Source organism: Lagenorhynchus albirostris, chromosome 15, assembly GCF_949774975.1.
Source record: "Lagenorhynchus albirostris chromosome 15, mLagAlb1.1, whole genome shotgun sequence".
NCBI lineage: Eukaryota > Metazoa > Chordata > Mammalia > Artiodactyla > Delphinidae > Lagenorhynchus > Lagenorhynchus albirostris.
Window position 1 is genome coordinate 26,347,350 of NC_083109.1, and position 19,151 is coordinate 26,366,500.

Below are 19,151 nucleotides of genomic sequence, written 5' to 3' on the forward strand. Positions count from 1 at the left end.
TGTGTTCCACAGTCCCAGGATCGGTACTGTGGAACCAGCACTCAGAAAACTGAGCCTTCTTTAGCTAGAACCTGAAGCAAGAAACTCCCTGGACTGAAGGCTGACATGTAAACGGGGCAGGAGCTGCTTATATTTTCTGCTGGGGTGGCTTTCTGATTCAAGTGTGAGCATCACGCATCTCTTAAGCTGGAAGGGCCCTGAGTCATCCTACAGTTCTTAGACAGCAGGCACGAAGCCTAGCTGTAGACACTCTCCACCCCCGCAGCCTTAGCAGACATCTCCCATCTTTCCAGTGGAATCCAGATGCACACTGAGAATCCTTCTCCACATTGCCAGACTGACACGTAAGAGAACACCTATGTACCGCCCCTCCCTTGGCCCAGCAGTTTCACTTGACAGCTGGGGGAGCTGAAAAGCAGGAACTTGGTAAAGGTCATTAGTTCACTGTGATAAAGTCTCCCAATTCCTAACACCATACTCATCACCAAACTTTTACCTCATGGACTTATGGCAGCCACAAAGACCTGCAATTGGTTCCAAGTTTAAATGGATCAAACTGTGTTCTTACCATACCTCTCTGGCCGAGCCCAGCTTATCAACATTCTTTCCCTCCTCCCCACCTTAAAGTCTACTTGAAGTCATTTGTGACTTACTCCAGTCTGGTTATAGGATGTAATTTCCAATGATCTTCCTCTTCATCAAAGAAGGATCTATTCATAATTTTACTTTTTTCTTCCAGAGGGATGAAGTTTTCTATAATAAGATGCCTGTAAGAGCACACATACATGGGTGAATAGATGGAGAAAGAATACGAATGGGGTGTTGGCTATCTGGTTCCACGTGAAGTAAGTAATAGGTAAGGGTCAAGTCACTCAGCAAACATTTACTGAGCAGGTACTATGGGCCTAGCATCATACAAAGAGCTGGTTTACAGACATGAATGACACTTGGTTCTGCCTGAGATAGACAAACACTCTTTGGTATGCTGACAGGTCTGTCCTAGGAATATGGAAAGGTCACTTACTTTCCAGCAGCTTGAGGAGGTGAAAGGACTAAAGAGGAAGGCAATGCCTGGGCTACGCTGGAGTGAACACGTGCTAAGTGAAGTATTTGGGGAGGGCCACTGGTACTGCTAAGCCAGCTCGTTAACGTCCAAAATGCTGAAAACAGATTAGAAATTAAACTGCCTTCCTCCAATCCTATGCATTGTTGCCCAAGGTGGAGAACTCCACATTCTAATCACCAGAACAAAGAGCAGAACGAGATGGATTTCAGTCCCTTAGACCCCTAAGAATGAAGACCATTCCTGAGAAGAGTCTCTGCCTAAGAAGCACCCAGGGAACATGGCAAACAATGAAACTGGAACCCACTGGGTTGTGTCTCTCCATGGTGATGACGATCTCCTGCCCCCTCTCTGTGTTCACTCTTTCAAAACCTCAGGACAGAACAATGCCAAAGGGGTGTTAACGTGGGAGAGACACAAAACAAACACCACAGAGGTGTAGGGTGCTATGAGAAACAGGCTGACTTACTGTTTATTCAAAAGATATTAATTAGAGGGACTTATCTGGTGGCTCAGTGGTTAAGAATCCGACTGCCAATGCAGGGGATACAGGTTCAAGCCCTGGTCCGGGAAGATCCCACATGCTGCAGAGCAACTAAGCCCATGAGCCACAACTACTGAGCCTATGCTCTAGAGCCTGCAAGCCACAACTACTGAGCCCGTGCGCCACAACTACTGAGCCCGTGCGCCACAACTACTGAGCCCGTGCGCCACAACTACTGAAGCCCACGCACCTAGAGCCCATGCTCCGCAACGAGAGAAGCCACCGCAATGAGAAGCTCACACACCACACCGAAGACTAGGCCCCGCTCCCCGCAATTAGAGAAAGCCCGAGAGCAGCAACAAACACCCAACACAGCCAAAAATATATATAATAATAATAATAATTTTTAAAAAAGATATTAATAAGAGACATAGCAATGAAAATGGCTTCCTTAAAGAAAAAAATATTTTGGAGAGAAGAAATTTTCTCTTTATTTGATATTTAAGAAACTATTTTTTATAACATATATATATTTTTTTTTCTTTCTGACTTTAAAGGTCCTATTTATACATTAGAAAATGTAAGAAATACAATTACACACAATTTCACCACCCAGAGATACTCTTATTATTTTGGCATATTTTGTTCTGACCTTTTTTCTAGGTGTACATGCCTAGAAAGAGGACTGACACATACATTTAATATTAAGGGCTCCTTTCCAAATTCAAAACTTAAACATTAAAAGAATCTCTTTGAAAAGTTCCTCTTTTTTTTTTTTTTTGACCACGCCTCGTGGCATGTAGGATCTTAGTGCCCCGACCAGGGATTGAATCTGTGTCCTCTGGAAACGTGTAGTCTTAACCACTGGACCACCAGGGAAGTCACCTGGAAAGTTCCTCTTTAAAGAAAACTTCGAGCAAATGTGGTGGAAGGACCGATATTAAAAAAACATCATTTTGCAAAACCCCTAATGAAATAATGCAGCCAAACAAAGATCATTGCTGGCTGAAACCATTAGCTCAGTGGTTCTCAAGGCAGGCTGCACATCAACAGCAGTTACAATATTTTAGCCGAACCTCATGAGAGATCAACGGTTCTCAAAGTGTGTTCACCAAACCAGCAGGAGCAACAGCTGGTACTTGTGAATGCAAATGCTCAGGCCCCACCCCAGACATACTGAATCAGATTCTCTGGGTGTGGGGCCCAGCAATCTGCATTTAACAAGCCCTTCGGATGATCTGGTGCCTGCTGAAAGTTTAAGGACCACTGCGCTAGACCAATGAAATTAGAATCTCTTAGCAGGGGCCCAAGCATCACTATTTTTGAAAACTCCTCAGGTGATTTTGGTACGCCTCCAAGGTTGAGCGCTCACTTCCAGTTACAGAGAAGTAAGGGAGATAGAGACACAAGTTAAACGGCACTGTGAAGAAGCAGACTGACAAATCCAGAGCGTGGGATGTTTCTACAGGCTACCTGCCCTAGCCTTTTCATCAAGTCAACTATGAAAAAAAGTTTTTAACAGGAAAAAGGATTGCTCCAGATTAAAATAAGCTTAAGAGACATAATAACCAAATGCAATATGTGGTTCTTATGTAGATCTTAATATTAATAAACCAAGAAAATCTGAATAGGGACAGAGTACAAGAGAAACAATGTTAATTTTGTTAGGTGGAAAGATATCATTACGTACGCAAAAATCTATTTTATTTCTTCTACACTACACTAGCAATAAACATTCTGAAAATAAAATTAAGAAAACAATTCCATATACAATAGCATCATAAAAATAAAATACTTAGGTATAAATCTAACAAAAGAGGTGCGAAGACTGCACTGAAAACTATAAACATTCTTGACAGAAATTAAAGAAGATTTACATAAATGTAAAGACATCCCATGTTCATGGATCAGAATACTTAATACTGTTAAGATGACAATACTCTCCAAATTGATCTATACAGTCAACACAGTCCCTATCAAAACCCCAGCTGGCTTTTTTTTTTTTTTGCAGAAATTGGAAAGCCAATCTTAAAGTTTATATGGAAATGTAAGGGACCCTGAATAGCCACAAAGAATCTTGAAAAAGAACAACAAAGTTGGAAGACTCACATTTCCTCATTTCAAAACTTACTACAAAGTTACAGTAATCAAGACAGTGTGGTACTGGCGTAAGGACAGACATACAGCTCAATCGAACAATACTGAGAATTCAGAAATAAACCCTTACATTTATGGTCAACTGATTTTCAACAAGGGTGCAAAGACAATGAAAGAAGAGCCTTTGCAACAAATGGTGCTGGAACAACTGGACAGCCACATACAAAAGAATGCATTTGGAACCATACCTCAGACTTTACAAGAAATTAACTCAAAATGGATCGCAGACCTAAAGGTAAGACCTAAAACTGTAAGACTCTTGGATAACCTAAGAGAATTGCAAACCTAAGTCCACAATAAAACTTGTACACACATGTTCACAGCAGCATTATTCATTATAACTGAAAGGTAGGAACAACCCAAATGTCCATCAACTAATGAATGGAAAAAATGTGGAATATCCATACAATACCATATTGTTCAGCCATTAAAAAGAATGAAGTGCTAACATGCTACAACATGGATTGACCCCTGAGAGCATGTTAATTGAAAGAAACCAGTCACAAAAGACGACATATTGTATAATTCCATTTATATGAAAGGTGGAGAATAGGCAAATTTATGGAGACAGAAAGTAGACCAGTAGTTATTAGGCTGGGGTACGCGGTAATGAGGAGTGACTGATAATTGGTACAGGGTTTCTTTGGGTGGGGGCGGGGGGCACACACAGATATTCTAAAATTAGATTGTGGTGATGACTTTACAACCCTGTAAATGTATTTTTTTTTAATGACTTGTAGGGGAGTTCCCTGGTGGCTCAGTGGGTAGGATTTCGGGCTTTCAGTGCCGGGGCCCAGGTTCAATCCCTAGTCAGGAAACTGAGATATTGCGAGCCAGGCGGCACGGCCGGAAAAACAAATGACTTGTATACTTTAAACAGGTGAATTGTATGGTATGTGAATTATATCTCAATAAAGCTTTTTTAAAGAAAAGCACTGTGGTCATGTATGTAGGTATATAGGAACGAGATAACATGAGGTAAGATTTGCTTTAAAATATTTTTATGAAAGATAGAAGACAAAAGATTGTTTATCGTGGAATCTGGGTGATGGGTATTTGGCTGTTCATTATACCACTCAGAAAATTCTAGTTAAGAAAAGATTCCCTTTTATCAATAGATAGAAGCCTTCTTTAAAGGCAGGAAGGTAGAGTGGAAAGGAACTTGGAGATCATCTCAGTTAACAGATGGGACCCAGAGACAGAAAATAACTTTGTTTGGAATAAACAGAAGACAGACAAGGTGGCAGGAGATGGGGTGGAGAGAAGTAGGGCCCTGTCCTCAGGGGTGTGTTTCTGACTGAACACACAGCAAACCCAGCAAGTGCTAGGGGAGCCCTGGAAGGCCCAGACCTTACTTGAGTTTCAGCTCCCGGGTGAGCTCATTCTGTGTCTGTTCCAGCTCCTGCCGCTCCTTGATGTGCTCTTCTTGGAGGTCATGGATCTCTGCCTTCACTGCCTGAAGCTTGGAGAAGAGCTGGAACCGACAGGAGAGGCAGGTGAGAGGGGCAGCCCTCTAGACAACAGAGTTCTCCCTCTGCCCCAAGCCTCAAGGCACCTCTGCCTGGCCTCGTTCCTTTCATACCTTTTTGAGCTTCTTGGTCTTGATGTCCACCTCTTGCTGCAATGAGCTGTACGTCTCTTTCAGTTCCAAGGTCTCCTCGTCGCGGCTTTCCATCTGTTGCTGGATTTCTCTTTCTCGACGTTTCTGAGTAACATCACAAAATTGATCAGTGTGCCTAGAGACAAGGTCTATACAAGAATATGGGGCTGGGGGCTCCAGATCAGGGTCTCCCGCCAGGAAGGGGCTGACACACTTCAGTTCCGTTCCCTTTGAAGAGTCTAATACAAGAGATATTCGCTCTGTCGCATTAACACAACCTCACCCCACCCCGTTCTCTCCAAAAAGGCATGAAAAGTTACCTGCTCTGCAATCTCCTGCCGTTTCTGCTCCAGGATTTTCTGCTGTTCGTTTGTATGATCTACTATATTTTTTCCTCCAACAAGCAGCTTACTCTCCATGGCCTTTGTGAGGAAAAAGTAGAATCCATCTGATGAGTGGTCTCCCTCAGAACACAGCTCCTCACAGGGAAGCCCATGAAAGCTAAAGAGCTCAGGACTGAGCCCAAGGGGATGAACTCTGGGGGAAAATATAGTGTGCTCAGCTGTACCCTTCCCATCACGGGTGGGGCTGAGGCCGCTTCACTGGGGGCTTTATCTTGGAAACACTGAAGATACAGCTTCCCCAGACATACATGAATTGCAGCTTTCTTTTTAAAAAACACTGTTTGGGTTTGTTTGTACAGAGTATTTGACCCCACTAAGAACCTATGAAGCACCTCCTATGTGCTAGGTACTGAGGATGCAGCTGTAAATACCAATCACAAAGCTGAGAGTCCACTGAGGGCCACAGACAAGCAAGCGGCCTCTTACCCTATGGAGTCGGATCCCATCAGGAGGAAAAGACCGAGTAATACGGGGAGAGGCACACTGGAGGGAGAGAATTCTGGCTTTTGGAGGGAGTCAGGGAAAGCTTCCTGTCTCAAGGAATTAGCTAAGAAAAAAAATTTTTTTCAGAGGGTAGGGTAGGGAGTGGTGATACATGAAGTTGGCAAAGCAATCAGGGGTCAATTCAAAAACCTCCAAGCCCTGTTAAGGGAGACTAAGCTTGACCCTGAGACCCGCAGGAACCACTGACGTGTCCTTTGAGCGTTAGGGTACAAAATCACACTTGTGTTTTAGAAACAAAAGTCCCCTGCGACAGGAAGAATAACTGGAAAAGGGCAGGCTGGGTGGAAGGAGAGCAGACAGGAGGCAGTTTTAAGGGTCCAGGCCTGGGCTAGGGCAGTAGTGGTTGGGGAGAGCAAAGTGGATGGGTCCGAGAGAGGCAGCATTCAGAGGCTTACGGGAGAGGGGCAGCAGCTAGCAATGATAACCCTTCGGAGTCTGGCTAGACTGAGAAAAGGCAGGCAGGAGCGGGCTCTGGGTGCCCGCGGGCATCTCCGTGGAAATGTCCAGTAGGCAGAGGCCATCGGGCTGGGATATCAGGAGACAGCTCTGGGCTGGCTATACAGACTGCAAGCCTTCAGCATTTAGATGGTGACTGAAGCCAGGGGAAGGATTTGCACCTGAAAAGCATGGAATCCAAAAACCCCACAACCTTGCTTTTAAGAAACTTATACCCCTGCCGCCATGTTTCAGGGAGCGCTTGAAATTTTCCTCTTCTCTCAAAACAAAGGGGCTGGACTGATTACTAACCCTCCCCTCACCACACACACCCTTCCGCCTCTAAAATTCTTTTGTCCTGTGATCTTACAGCATCCAGGGATGGAGAAAGACAGATGTAATGTCATTCTCCCATAAATAAAACTTATAAGAGGTACAGTGGCCTTGAGGTGATGCTGAGTCTTGCCACACTAGGCTTCTGAGAGCTGCCCAAATATCCCAGGTTGTTTAGAGGGTCTAGGTGGTTCCTGGGCTTGAATAACAGATGTGATCTTAAAAACCAGCACGGAGGGGCTTCCCTGGTGGCGCAGTGGTTGGGAGTCCGCCTGTCGATGCAGGGGACGCAGGTTTGTGCCCCAGTCCGGGAGGATCCCGCATGCCGCGGGGCAGCTGGGCCCGTGAGCCATGGCCGCTGGGCCTGCGCGTCCGGAGCCTGTGCTCCGCAGCGGGAGGGGCCACAGCAGTGAGAGGCCCGCGTACCGCAAAAAAAAAAAAAACAGCATGGAAATCAAACATGGGTACACCCAGTTACACAAGTGCAGGAGTGAGGAGGGGTGAAGTAACATAATGGAATCCCATAGTAAGCCCCTCCCTGGAACACAGTTACCTCCTAATTGTGTTGTATGTGACTCCATTTTCACACCAGGTCTTGAAAGTCTTGGAAAGGACCCCTGCCTCTGAAGTAAAATAGGACCCAGCTCTGTGAAAGGGCTACTTTGATGCCACAGATAAAGTACAGCTTCATATGGTCGGGGAAGGGGAAGCAAGAAAGAGATCACTTGTCATTTTTAAATTAATAAACATAGATACATTTTAGAGTAGAAATGAAGTTTGCACAAATTCCATAAGATAGAACTTCAAAGGAATTCTGGGTTGTGGTCAGGCAGCGGTCATCCTCAGATTTCCAGAGCTAGCTCTGCACTCTCTTCTGCCATTAAAGCCCTGTGGCAGCCCAGAGTCCAGGCACCTGATGGAATTGTACACTGTGGACAGAAAGAACACTCAAGGACACTCACAAGGGGCGCCTCCACGCTCTAGAATACAATTCAGCCACTGCCACACAGTGGTTGACGGCAAGGGAGCCTCTGGGCGGGGGGTGGTGACGGAACTGTTTTGTATCTTGCTTAATCAGAGACACAGCATATGAAAACCACAAGGAGATACCAGTATATATCTACCAGATATACAAAAAGTCAAGTCTGCTAATCACAAGTGTTGGTAAGGATGAGGAACAACCAGGACTCATACCCTTCTGGTAGAAGCTTCAATTCACAGGGCCACGTTAGAAAGTGACATGTCACTGTCTAGCGAAGTTGAAGCTACACACACCCTAGGACCTGCTGGTGTCAGGCAAGAAACTCTCGCGCACACATGTTCTCCTGGAGCCAAGTACAAGGAATTCAGGGCAAAAAAAAAAAAAAAAAAAAGAAACAGAAACAACCCACACTATCAGGAGAATGGAATACCACGGAATTCTCAGAACAACTATAAGGAATGAATCACAGCTTCAGGCATCAATATGGATAACTCTCATTAACATAACAGTTAGCAAATAAAAGTAGAGCACAGTAGTGGGATTCCATTTATATAAAAGATAAAAAGTATGTGAAACTAAAACTATCTTTTATGTAGAGATATATATACACATTTGGGAAAACTATAAAGACAAGCAAGGAAAGAATAAACACCAAAACCAAGATAACAGTTACCTCTGAGCAGGCGGGGACACAAAGAGCTTGTAAAGCTACGGATGCTGTTCTGCTTCTCATACTGGGCCGGGGCGGGGGAGGGGGTACATGGGTGTTAGTCTTATTGCTGTCAAAGAAAAATTGTTTTTCTTCATCCAATTCAATTCAACAAATGTTCCTCGGACACTGGGTATCACAAACCCTAAAGAGACACCATCCTTCATATCATTTTTTTTGATAAAACAAGAAGGTTTGAAAGAAAAAAGACCACACCTAAGGCAGGGTACAGTACCTTGATTTTGGCGCCCAGCATCTCGGCAGCATCCTTTTCCCGCCGCAGATCCTCCATCTTTTTCTCCTTCTCCTTCAGCAGCCTCATCTTCTCCTCTGCAACCAAGCTGTGGTCCTCTACAATGGCCCGCTTCTCGATCTCCAGTTTTTCTTGCTGTTCCCGCCAGTAATCATCCTTATCATCCCCTTCATCCTCACCCTCTTCTCCCTCCTCCTCCTCCTCTTCCCCACCCCCACCCCCGCCACCACCTTCCCTCCGCTTCTCTCGCCTCTTCCTTCTGCCAATGGACCGTTTTTCTAGCTGGGCCTTGAGCCGAGCAATCTCTTCCTGGAATTCTCGAAGGAGGGCATCCTTAGGGTCCTCATTGACCCTTGGCTTGTTCTTAATGTTCTTGGCACGGTTGGCGTATCTCAGAGTGGTTAGAGTCTCTTCTACGTTGTACGAGGCAGGCCCCACGTTGGCCACCATCACAGTTTTAGCATTGCCACCGAGAGAATCTTGGAGGAGCCTGGTAAGCTTTGAGTCCCGATATGGAATGTGAGTGCTTTTGCCGTCCACCAGGGCAGAGATGACGTTACCCAAGGCTGAAAGGGACAGGTTGATCTTGGTAGCTTCCTTCAATCTTTCCCCTTGCGCACCAGTCTTGGCCTGCCGTTCGCTGCCAGCAAGATCTACAAGGTTCAATTTCCCTACCCGGATATGGTTTTCACCATCGAGGCCCACCTCACTGCACTCGATGGTGATGACAAAAATTGCATGCGAACGGGAACTGTGCTCATTCATGTTGGTAGCACCGACAGAACGGTTCTGGTTCCCCACATTCATCACGTGCTCTATTTCCTTCACGCTCTTGGTGACAAAGGAAGACAGGTCTTTCACGTACACTCCAGTGTCTGGCCTCTCCTTGAGCTCGAGCCTTTTGGTCTGATCCTTTGAGAGGAGATCTCGGATCTCCTCCTGGTAGATCTCTAAGTAAGAAGCCCTGACCAGGTACTGTTGATTCTGGGATCGAGAGATATGGGTGAAGATGTGATCAAAAGAGTTAGGGATGACCCCTCTTTTTTCAGGGTCACCCCGGACTCCTTCCATCGTGTAGGTTTTCCCAGTCCCAGTCTGTCCATAAGCAAAAATCGTCCCATTGAAACCCTGCAGGACGGAGTCCACCAGTGGTCGGAACGTCTCGTCGTAGAGTTCAAACTGCTTGGCGTTCCAGTCGTAGACGGCATCAAAGGTGAAGGTCTTGGGCATTTCATGGGCCACTCCCTTGGGGTTCTTCACCGACACCTGCCCCAGCTTCACGTCCACATCCACCACCTTGTCGTACGAAGCAGCCTTTTCCTTGCCATTCATGGGCCGACAGCGAACCACCACCCGGACTGACTCTGAGCTTTTCAACTTTGACATGATGAGCTCTGACCGGGTCGATCTTAAGGGCTATGAATCCAAAATGAGTCTCACAATGCTAGGGTCCTATAGGAAAAACAAAACAGAGTAAGCAAGGACAGTACAGCTGTCACTGGGGGCTGCTGAAAAGCACATGACACACCCAGGTCCCCTCCATGTTGCCAACCTTCCGACAGCTGCACTTAATAACTCCACTACATTGGATATTTCCTCATGGGATCTTAACCAGCTGCAGTGGGGAAAATAAAAGCACTAGTCCACCTACAGTGTTAACTAGCTTGTCCTCCCTTCAACTGATAGTTTATCTTATACTACAGGCTGAGGCAGCTGGAAACTTTATAAAAGCCTGGGTAATCTTACGTGCTGTGGAACTACTACAGCCTCTGCACAGAGCCATTCGGAACTATCTATCTAAATTCAAAATGCACGTCCCTTTTGATCTAGCAGCTGTATTTCTAAGAATTTATCCTACAGATAGAAGGATATCTGTGTTGTGGCATCATCTGTGGTAGCAACAGATTTCAGGCAACCCCAATTCCCATCAAGAGGGGACTGATTAAATAAATTTAATATATTTAATATATACAAATCCTGGAATCCTGGGCAGCTACTAAAGAGAATGTGCTAACCTAAACGCAATCCTAAAAGAAGCTATGTTGTTAAGTGAAAAACGCAGATGAGGAACAACATGTATAGTACAGTTCACATATGCATGCTACAATGTAAATATACATGTAGAAGTGGTAACAGTGGCAGCCTCAGCAGGGGAACTATGGGCCCAGACAGTGTGTATAGTACAGTTTACATATGCATGCTACAATGTAAGTATACATGTAAAAGTGCTAACAGTGGCAGACTCAGCAGGGGAACTATGGGCCCCCGATGACACTCAGAGGTCTAGAGAGAGGAAAATGACTTTTCACAATACAATTGTTTGTACTGTTTGAATTTCCTATCTTGTACTGATAATACTTTTCCATTCTAAAATCATCAACTATGGCTTGTGCAAAATGTATTCAAATAAACAAGGATGTGGGGTAATACATTACAAAGAAAGCACTTATCCAATCAATAAATTTAATACAATTTGAATGCAAATATGAAAATAGATGTTAAGAAATTTTTAAATAAAACCAAAAACAGAACTTCATTTGGTGCTGAAAAACTCAGGCAGCAGAAGCAAGTATGATTAAATGGGTCCTTTGGGAAGGGGTACGGAGCAAGCAGATCAGAGCAAAGCGGTATGTACGAGGACCTTAAACTCCCGAAAACCTCAGCGCAAGGGTTTTTAAAAAACAGGTAATTCACATGGTTCTTGACTCAAAAGGCCCTTTGGTGACAGGTCTCTCTCCTTTACCTGTTCTCCAGCCACCCAGTTCCCTGCTTACAAGGTGAGTGTTATTAGATTTTTATCCTCCTGAACTAGTTTATGCATAACAAGCAAATATGTATTAATACATACTTACCCTCTCCCTTTTTACACAAGTGTAGTATGTTATACACAGTAATATGCAGTGTCCTGCATCTTGCTTTTTTTCATTAGACAACCTGTCTTGGAGTTTGTTCCCCTCAGTAAATGCAGAGCTGCCTTATTCTTTATGACAGCAGCAAACTATCCCTCTGTATGGAAGCACCATTATTTATTTAACCCCTACCCTAGCACTTAAGCTGTTTCTGATATGTTACTGTGAAAAACCTAGGACCACATCCTTTCATGTGTGGGAAAATCTATCTGTAAGGATAAATTTCTAGAAGCGCAATTGCTGGATCACAGGATATACACATTTGTAATTTTAGTAGCTACTTGAACAGTAATAACAGGATCCTTTTTAGTTGTGAGAATGACCTATTCTTTGCCAACAAAAGGTGGGAAAATGTGAAGCAGGGCTGGGCCGCTCTAGGTATATATGCTGCAAGTTAATAAATACAGAGTCAATATATTCCTCCGTTGGTCTTTCATAAAAACATTGTTCTGCTGCTAAGCGCATGGAAACATGAAAAGTTACTTTTCATACTTCTTCTAGTTGTTATATTAATAGAATAATGTTGTCTAGAATGCAGAACCAGAAGACCTCTTACCCTCTCGTCACCCATTTTCTGTAAAACCTGTAAAACGGGTAATTCTTCGTTTTGGATGCTTGTGAGACTAAAAGCCACTTACAAAGGTGGAAGTGCTTTGTGAACTAATATAAAGCTGGATTAAAATTAACTAATACAGTTTCATCCGAAACCCTCGTCAAAGGGTCATTCCAGAGATTACTAGTGAGCCCTAATTTTATGCATTAAAAAACAGAAAGGGGTGGGTGGGGAACGGGTCACTGGAGAGGATCAATTCTTTTACATTACATACCCGGGAAGAGGCCGAGCTGTCCAGCTTTTACCTATCAAAACACTGTGGCCCCAAGCCTGTTTAATAAAAAAAGCCTGCGGCAGGTTTTCTTGCAGATCTTGATGTTCAGATGCTTCTGTTACAGCTGCATATATTTTTAAGCTCTCCAAAACAATAAAAACAAAGGAATGACAATGACCTACAATAATCTTAAAAATCTTTTAAAAAGAAGTAATTCCCAAAGCCTGAGTCCCCTTAATTAAATCTCCTTGATTTGGAACACAGAACACCATTTCTTTTCTGAACTCACAGAGCTCGGCTGAGCTAGTCATGTACTACTGACATATTATTTCAGGAAGATGGACTAATTTAATTTCCTGCCACCAGGGCTTAAAATCTCGCTGTGGGTCCTCCTCAAAGGAGAAGGTTTTCTTGGAAGGATGCCCTGATTCTCTTTCTTTACTTTATTACCTTCCTTCTCCTTCTTCTGGTCAGTCTAATTACAGTGATAAATCTTTAAAGGAACTCACAACATTGCCAGGAAAGAAGGAACCACAGGGCAGCAGTTCAGCATTTTTGTCCTGAATACTTTTTCTGCTAGAACTTGTCATCTCGATGTTAACAACCACTATTTGAATGGCTACTACACGAGAAAAATTGAGTCTTCCCCTAACTTCATCTCTTTTGTCCGCTGAGGAAATCAGTTGCACATTTCTCATGGCAGCCACTCTCTTCCAGAATCTTTGAGGACTTCCCTGGTGGCGCAGTGGTTAAGAATCCACCTGCCAATGCAGTGGACACAGGTTTGAGCCCTGGTCCGGGAAGCAACATGCCACGGAGCAACTAAGCCCGTGCGCCACAACTACTGAGCCCACACACCTAGAGCCCGCGAGCCACAACTGCTGAGCCCACGCACCTAGAGCCCCTACTCCACAACGGGAGAGGCCACCGCAACAACAAGCCCACGCACTGCAGTGAAGAGTAGCCCCCACTTGCTGCAACTGGAGAAGGCCTGCGTGCAGCAACAAAGACCCAACACAGCCAAAAATAAATAAATAATTTTATTAAAAAAAGAAACTTACATGATTGGATTCACGCTCTCTCACCCTTGCTAGCTGTCATGGAGTCCACCTCAAATTCTAGAACCAGGTGCAGACTGGATGCTTAGTAACTACTGGCTTCCTATAGAGATTCTAGAACAGAGGTCACAGACTGATCACATTCTACCTGCCCCCTCTGCCCCAACTAGAGAAAGCCCGCATGCAGCAACGAAGATGCAATGCAGCCAAAAATAAATAAATAAATTTAAAAAAAGAGAGCGGTGTTGTTAAAAACAAAAAACAAAACCCCAGCAATTCCACGTCTATATTTGTGTATGTCCTGGTGAAAAACCTTTGCACCTGTGCACAAGGAAACACAGACAAGGGTGCTTCCTGCAGCACTGTTAAAATAACAGAAAACTGGAAACAACCATCCATTTATAGAGGAACTGAAAAATAAAATATGGTATACTCACATTACAGATAGTATACTATTCAGCAGTTCAAAGTAATAAATTAGAGCCGGGGTCAGCAAATGACAGCCCACAGGCCAAATCCAGTCCATAGCCTGTTTTAGTAAATAAAGTTTTATTGGAACACAACCATACCCCTTTGTTTACATATCATCTATGGCTGCTTTAGCTATAAAATAGCACAGCTGAGGGCTTCCCTGGTGGCGCAGTGGTTGAGAGTCCACCTGCTGATGCAGGGGACACGGGTTCGTGCCCTGGTCCGGGAAGATCCCACATGCCGTGGAGCGGCTGGGCCCGTGAGCCATGGCCGCTGAGCGTGCGCGTCCGGAGCCTGTGCTCCGCAACGGGAGAGGCCACAACAGTGAGAGGCACGCGTACCGCAAAAAAAAAAAAAAAAAAATAGCACAGCTGAGTAGCTGCAGCAGACAGTATGGCCCACAGAACATAAAATATTTACCACCTGATCTTTCACAAAAAAAGTGTGCCAACCCTGAATTAGAGTTATATACATTTACATGGATAAATAAATAGGTTGAGTGGAAAAGCAAGCTGCAGAGTGATGATTATGACTAAAAACTTAGAAAACAATATGGTGCTCATGGATTTGCATTAATGTATACGTAAGTATTCCCCCAAATGGGTAGAAGGATATACAACAATTTATGATAGTGGCTGTCCAAGTTGGGCAGGGTGAAATGTTAAGAATGGGACAAGAAATGTGAAGAATTTTTCAATTTTATCTGTAATATTTTATCATTTCTCCTAAAAAAAGAAACAGGGAATGAGACTTGAAGCAAATAAGAGAAAATGTTAATAATTATCAATTCTGTTTCCTATATTTTTCTCTGAATGTTTAAGATTTCTCAAAAAAGAAAAGAAAAAAGAAAACCAGCAATTTCACATTGAAACAGAAAAACCAGATTTTCTGCTTCTCTGGAATAATGGGAATATCTGACAGCCCAGGCCCCAAGTGGCAGCAATGGGAACTGAGTGACGGCTGCCCCTCTAATGGGCCTGGCCACCCAATCCTCCCCAGCCCACACTCCCTACTGTCTCACACCCAGCATGCTCTGCTCATTTATACTGCCTGCCTGGCTCCTGTAGGCATCCCTGTCCGTGACCAAATTCATGTATACATGATCTAATTGAGAAAGGCCTGCCATGTTAGTGCATCTCTTTTTTTTTCTTTTCAATATTTATTTATTTATTTGGATGTGCTGGGTCTTAGTTGTGGCACGAGGGATCTTTGTTGCGGCATGCATGTGGGATCTAGTTCCCTGACCAGGGATCAAACCCGGGCCCCCTGCATTGGGAGCGTGGAGTCTTAACCACTGGACCACCAGGGAAGTCCTAGTCCATCTTTTAAAATGACATTTACCAAGGCTCTGTAATGACATGGAATATGCTTAGAATAAATGAAAAAGCAGTTTACAAAATTGAATGCATGCAATCACAATTGTATAAAAATAAGATACACATCAAAACATTAATAGTGGTCCACTTTGTGTGATGGGACTACATATAGGTGATTTCCCCTGCTCCTTCGACATTTCTATATTTTTCAAATTTTCTGTAACAAGCATGTGGTATCTTCAAATGGGAAAAAATAAAGGTCTGGCAATTCACCAGAAACATCCCTGCAAGGAGGAGCAATGTGCGGTCACACAAAGCACATACTAATGCATCTTTAATCACTGCACTCCAATGCAACGTCCTCTAAGATCTGACCGAGCAACCACCTGCCAACTGCCTGGCCTAGAGCTCAAGGACTCAGAGTGTCTGAAAGGCAGCCCAAACTACGGATCACAGGGGCCATCAGGAAAGCAGCAACACTCAGGCAAGAAGATAAAAGTGACTCCCTATTAACCAGCCCAAACCAAGTCCCTGGGCAGGTTTCTCTAGGGGAAGCAGCTGTTTCTACTCCGTATCCAACTCATCACCATCAACACTACGTTCTTTCTCAACTGTTGCTAATTGTTTTGAAGTATCAGGACTCCTTGTCTGCAAACCCTGAACCAACACCAAGAGAGCAATTCCAACTCTGGGTCTTTGGTTCCCATGACGGTCAGCTATCAAAATGTGAATTACACAATTTTCAGAACAAGATTATTCATCTCCAGTTGAAAAAATAACATCACTGTCTGGAGAACTTTTAAAAGGACATGGAATGTGTGTTGAGGGACTAGTCCTATATTTGCTTCTATTTACATAAAATATATCTGAAGGGATATGCAAGAGCCAGATAACAACACTGGCTGCCTGTAGGGAAAAGAGCTGGGTGGCTGAAGGCCAAGAGTATAAGGGAGGCTTTGCAGTGTATAATCCTTTTATACCTCTTGAATCATGTAAATATATTACCTAGTCAGAAAAATCAAATTAGGGGAGAAAAAAGATGGAAAAAATCTGTAAAATTAACTACATCCAGGTGTTAAAACTCATTTTTCTCTTTTCATCTATCCACCATGAATATAATGTAATAAAATGTTTTAACTGATGAACAAAGGGTCCTAGTTGTAAAACTATTTGTCTTAACTTCATGGTAAAGCTTCATAAAAGAGCTTCTATGAGGTCTACAGCAATGGAAATCCTTAACTTCCTAATGTCAATGTAGCATGTCACATAGCCTCAGCCATAAAAGGCATTCAGAGCAAAGATGTCAAAATAACAGACTAATAAAATATATTCTGGGGACTTCCCTGGGGGTCCAGTGGTTTAGACTTCGCCTTCCAATGTAGGGGGTGTGGGTTCGATCCCTGGCTGGGGAGCTAAGATCCTACATGCCTCACAGCCAAAAAACCACAACATAAAACAGAAGCAATACTGTAACAAATTCAATAAACACTTTAAAAATGGTCCACATCAAAAAATAAAATATATTTATTTTAGTGTAATATAGTGTAATAACAGGCACTGTTTATAAACACAGCTCATCTGTTTTTTGTAAGCCAAACGGTTGTGTGAACGGTCTAAACACTTTCAAACTGTCTCTTACAGTACATATGAGAGCCACAGAATCTTAAGCTGGCACATATTATTTGAGGGCATCTGAGCAGTCAATATCAAAACACTGAAACGCAATACTCAAAATGTAATGCTCCCTTGAAACAGCAACTCCATTTCTTGGAACTATTTTAAGGCCTTCAGTGAATAACTGAATACATGTGGAAGATGTATGTACACCTTTATGCTTATCTCAGCAGCATCTCTAACCACTTAAATACTCATTGATAAGGGATTGGTTAGATTATGACACATCTCTACAATGGGAAATTATGCAGTCATTAAGAATGGCGATATGGGGCTTCCCTGGTGGCGCAGTGGTTAAGAATCCGCCTGCCAATGCAGAGGACATGGGTTCGAGCCCTGGTTCAGGAAGATCCCACATGCCGCGGAGCAGCTAGATCCCACATGCCGCGGAGCAGCTAAGCCCGTGCGCCTAGAGCCTGTGCTCTGCAACAAAAGAAGCCACCACGATGAGAAGCCCACGCACCGCAACGACGAGTAGCCCCCGCTCACTGCAAGTAGAGAAAGCCCGCACGCAACAACGAAGACCCAACGCAGCCAAAAATAAAATAAATGAAATAAATAAACTTATTAAAAAAAAAGAATGGCAATATACTTCTAAGTATTTACACATGGGAAGATGTTCATGACATTTTGTTGAGTGAAAAAAAGCAGGCTACCAGGGACTTCTCTGGTGGTGCAGTGGTTAAGAATCTGCCTGCCAATGCAGGGTTCAATCCCTGGTCTGGGAAGATCCCACATGCCGCGAAGCAACTAAGCCCATGTGCCACAACTACTGAGCCTGCACTCTAGAGCCTTCGAGCCACAACTACTGAGCCCGCATGACCCAACTACTGAAGCCTGCCTGCCCAGAGCCTGTGCTTTGCAACAAGAGAAGCCACTGCAATGAGAAGCCTGCACACCACAACAAAGGGTAGCCCCTGCTCGCTGCAACTAGAGAAAGCCCTCGCGCGGCAACGAAGACCCAACGCAGCCAAAAATAAATAAAATAAAATAAAATAAATTTATATTAAAAAAGCAGGCTACCAAACAGAAGACTTACTATGATGTGATTTATGTGTACATGTGTACATGCACAAGTGCAGAGAAAGTTGTGAATGAGACAGTGTAAAGTCATGATTCAAAGCATGAACTTTAGTATTCAACGCGTCAGCATTTGAATTTCTGCTCTGCCACTTAGCTATAAAATCTTGAGAAAGTTACATTAAGTCATAGTTTCTTCTACAAAATGGGATTAATAACAACACCTACCATAAAGAACTGTTCTAAGGATTATTAAGTAAGCTAATAAATGTTAAATGGTTAGCCTAGTGCAAGATGTTTAATAAACACTCAAAAAAGGCAAACAATATTGATCTCTGGGGGGTGAGCTTGCAAGTGATTGTTTTTGCTTTCTTTGGCCTTCTTCACAGGTGCATGTATTTTGTTTCTTACAATCAAGCACGGGGATGGCAATACAGTTATTTTTTCTTTGGGGAAAAAAGTCTAGTAACTTGGTTTCAGCTTACACATCTTAGGAAGACAGGCTACTTATCTGGAAAGAAACCTAGAAAGGTCACGGATAAGAAACATGAACAACTAAACGCCTGCTCTGAATTCAAATTGGCGCCAAGCACTCCCTGTCACTTGATGACCCCAACAGGCTAACAAAGAAAGCATTTAACTGATAAGGGGGAAAAAGAGGCAAAGAAATCCTATTTTGTGAAACATTCATAACATACATTCATAAAAAATATATTCAGGGATCCCTGGTGGCTCAGTGGTTAAGAATCTGCCTGCCAATGCAGGGGACACAGGTTCGAGCCCTGATCCAGGAAGATCCCACATGCTGCGGAGCAACTAAGCCCGTGCGCCACAGCTACTGAGCCTGCACTCCAGAGCTTGAGCCACAACTACTGAGCCCAAGAGCCACAACTACTGAGCCCAGGTGCCACAACTACTGAAGCCCACGCACCTAGAGCCGGAGCTCTGCAAC

At 43.8% G+C, this 19,151-nt stretch overlaps 1 protein-coding gene across 5 annotated transcripts in view; it reads right to left on the minus strand.

Annotated features, from left to right (window-relative positions):
• KIF3B (kinesin family member 3B) overlaps positions 1-19,151 on the minus strand; it is a 61,386-nt gene that overhangs the window by 30,497 nt on the left and 11,738 nt on the right. For all 5 annotated transcript variants that reach the window (XR_009535724.1, XM_060124615.1, XM_060124616.1 and 2 more), the window contains 5 exons: positions 8,907-10,376; positions 5,625-5,726; positions 5,287-5,409; positions 5,060-5,178; positions 654-767 (listed from right to left, as the gene is read on the minus strand). Coding sequence is in view for 4 of the 5 variants with exons in the window: in XM_060124615.1 (XP_059980598.1) it covers positions 654-767; positions 5,060-5,178; positions 5,287-5,409; positions 5,625-5,726; positions 8,907-10,310 (1,862 nt within the window). In the remaining variant the exon portion in view is untranslated. The remainder of the gene's footprint in view (positions 1-653; positions 768-5,059; positions 5,179-5,286; positions 5,410-5,624; positions 5,727-8,906; positions 10,377-19,151) is intronic.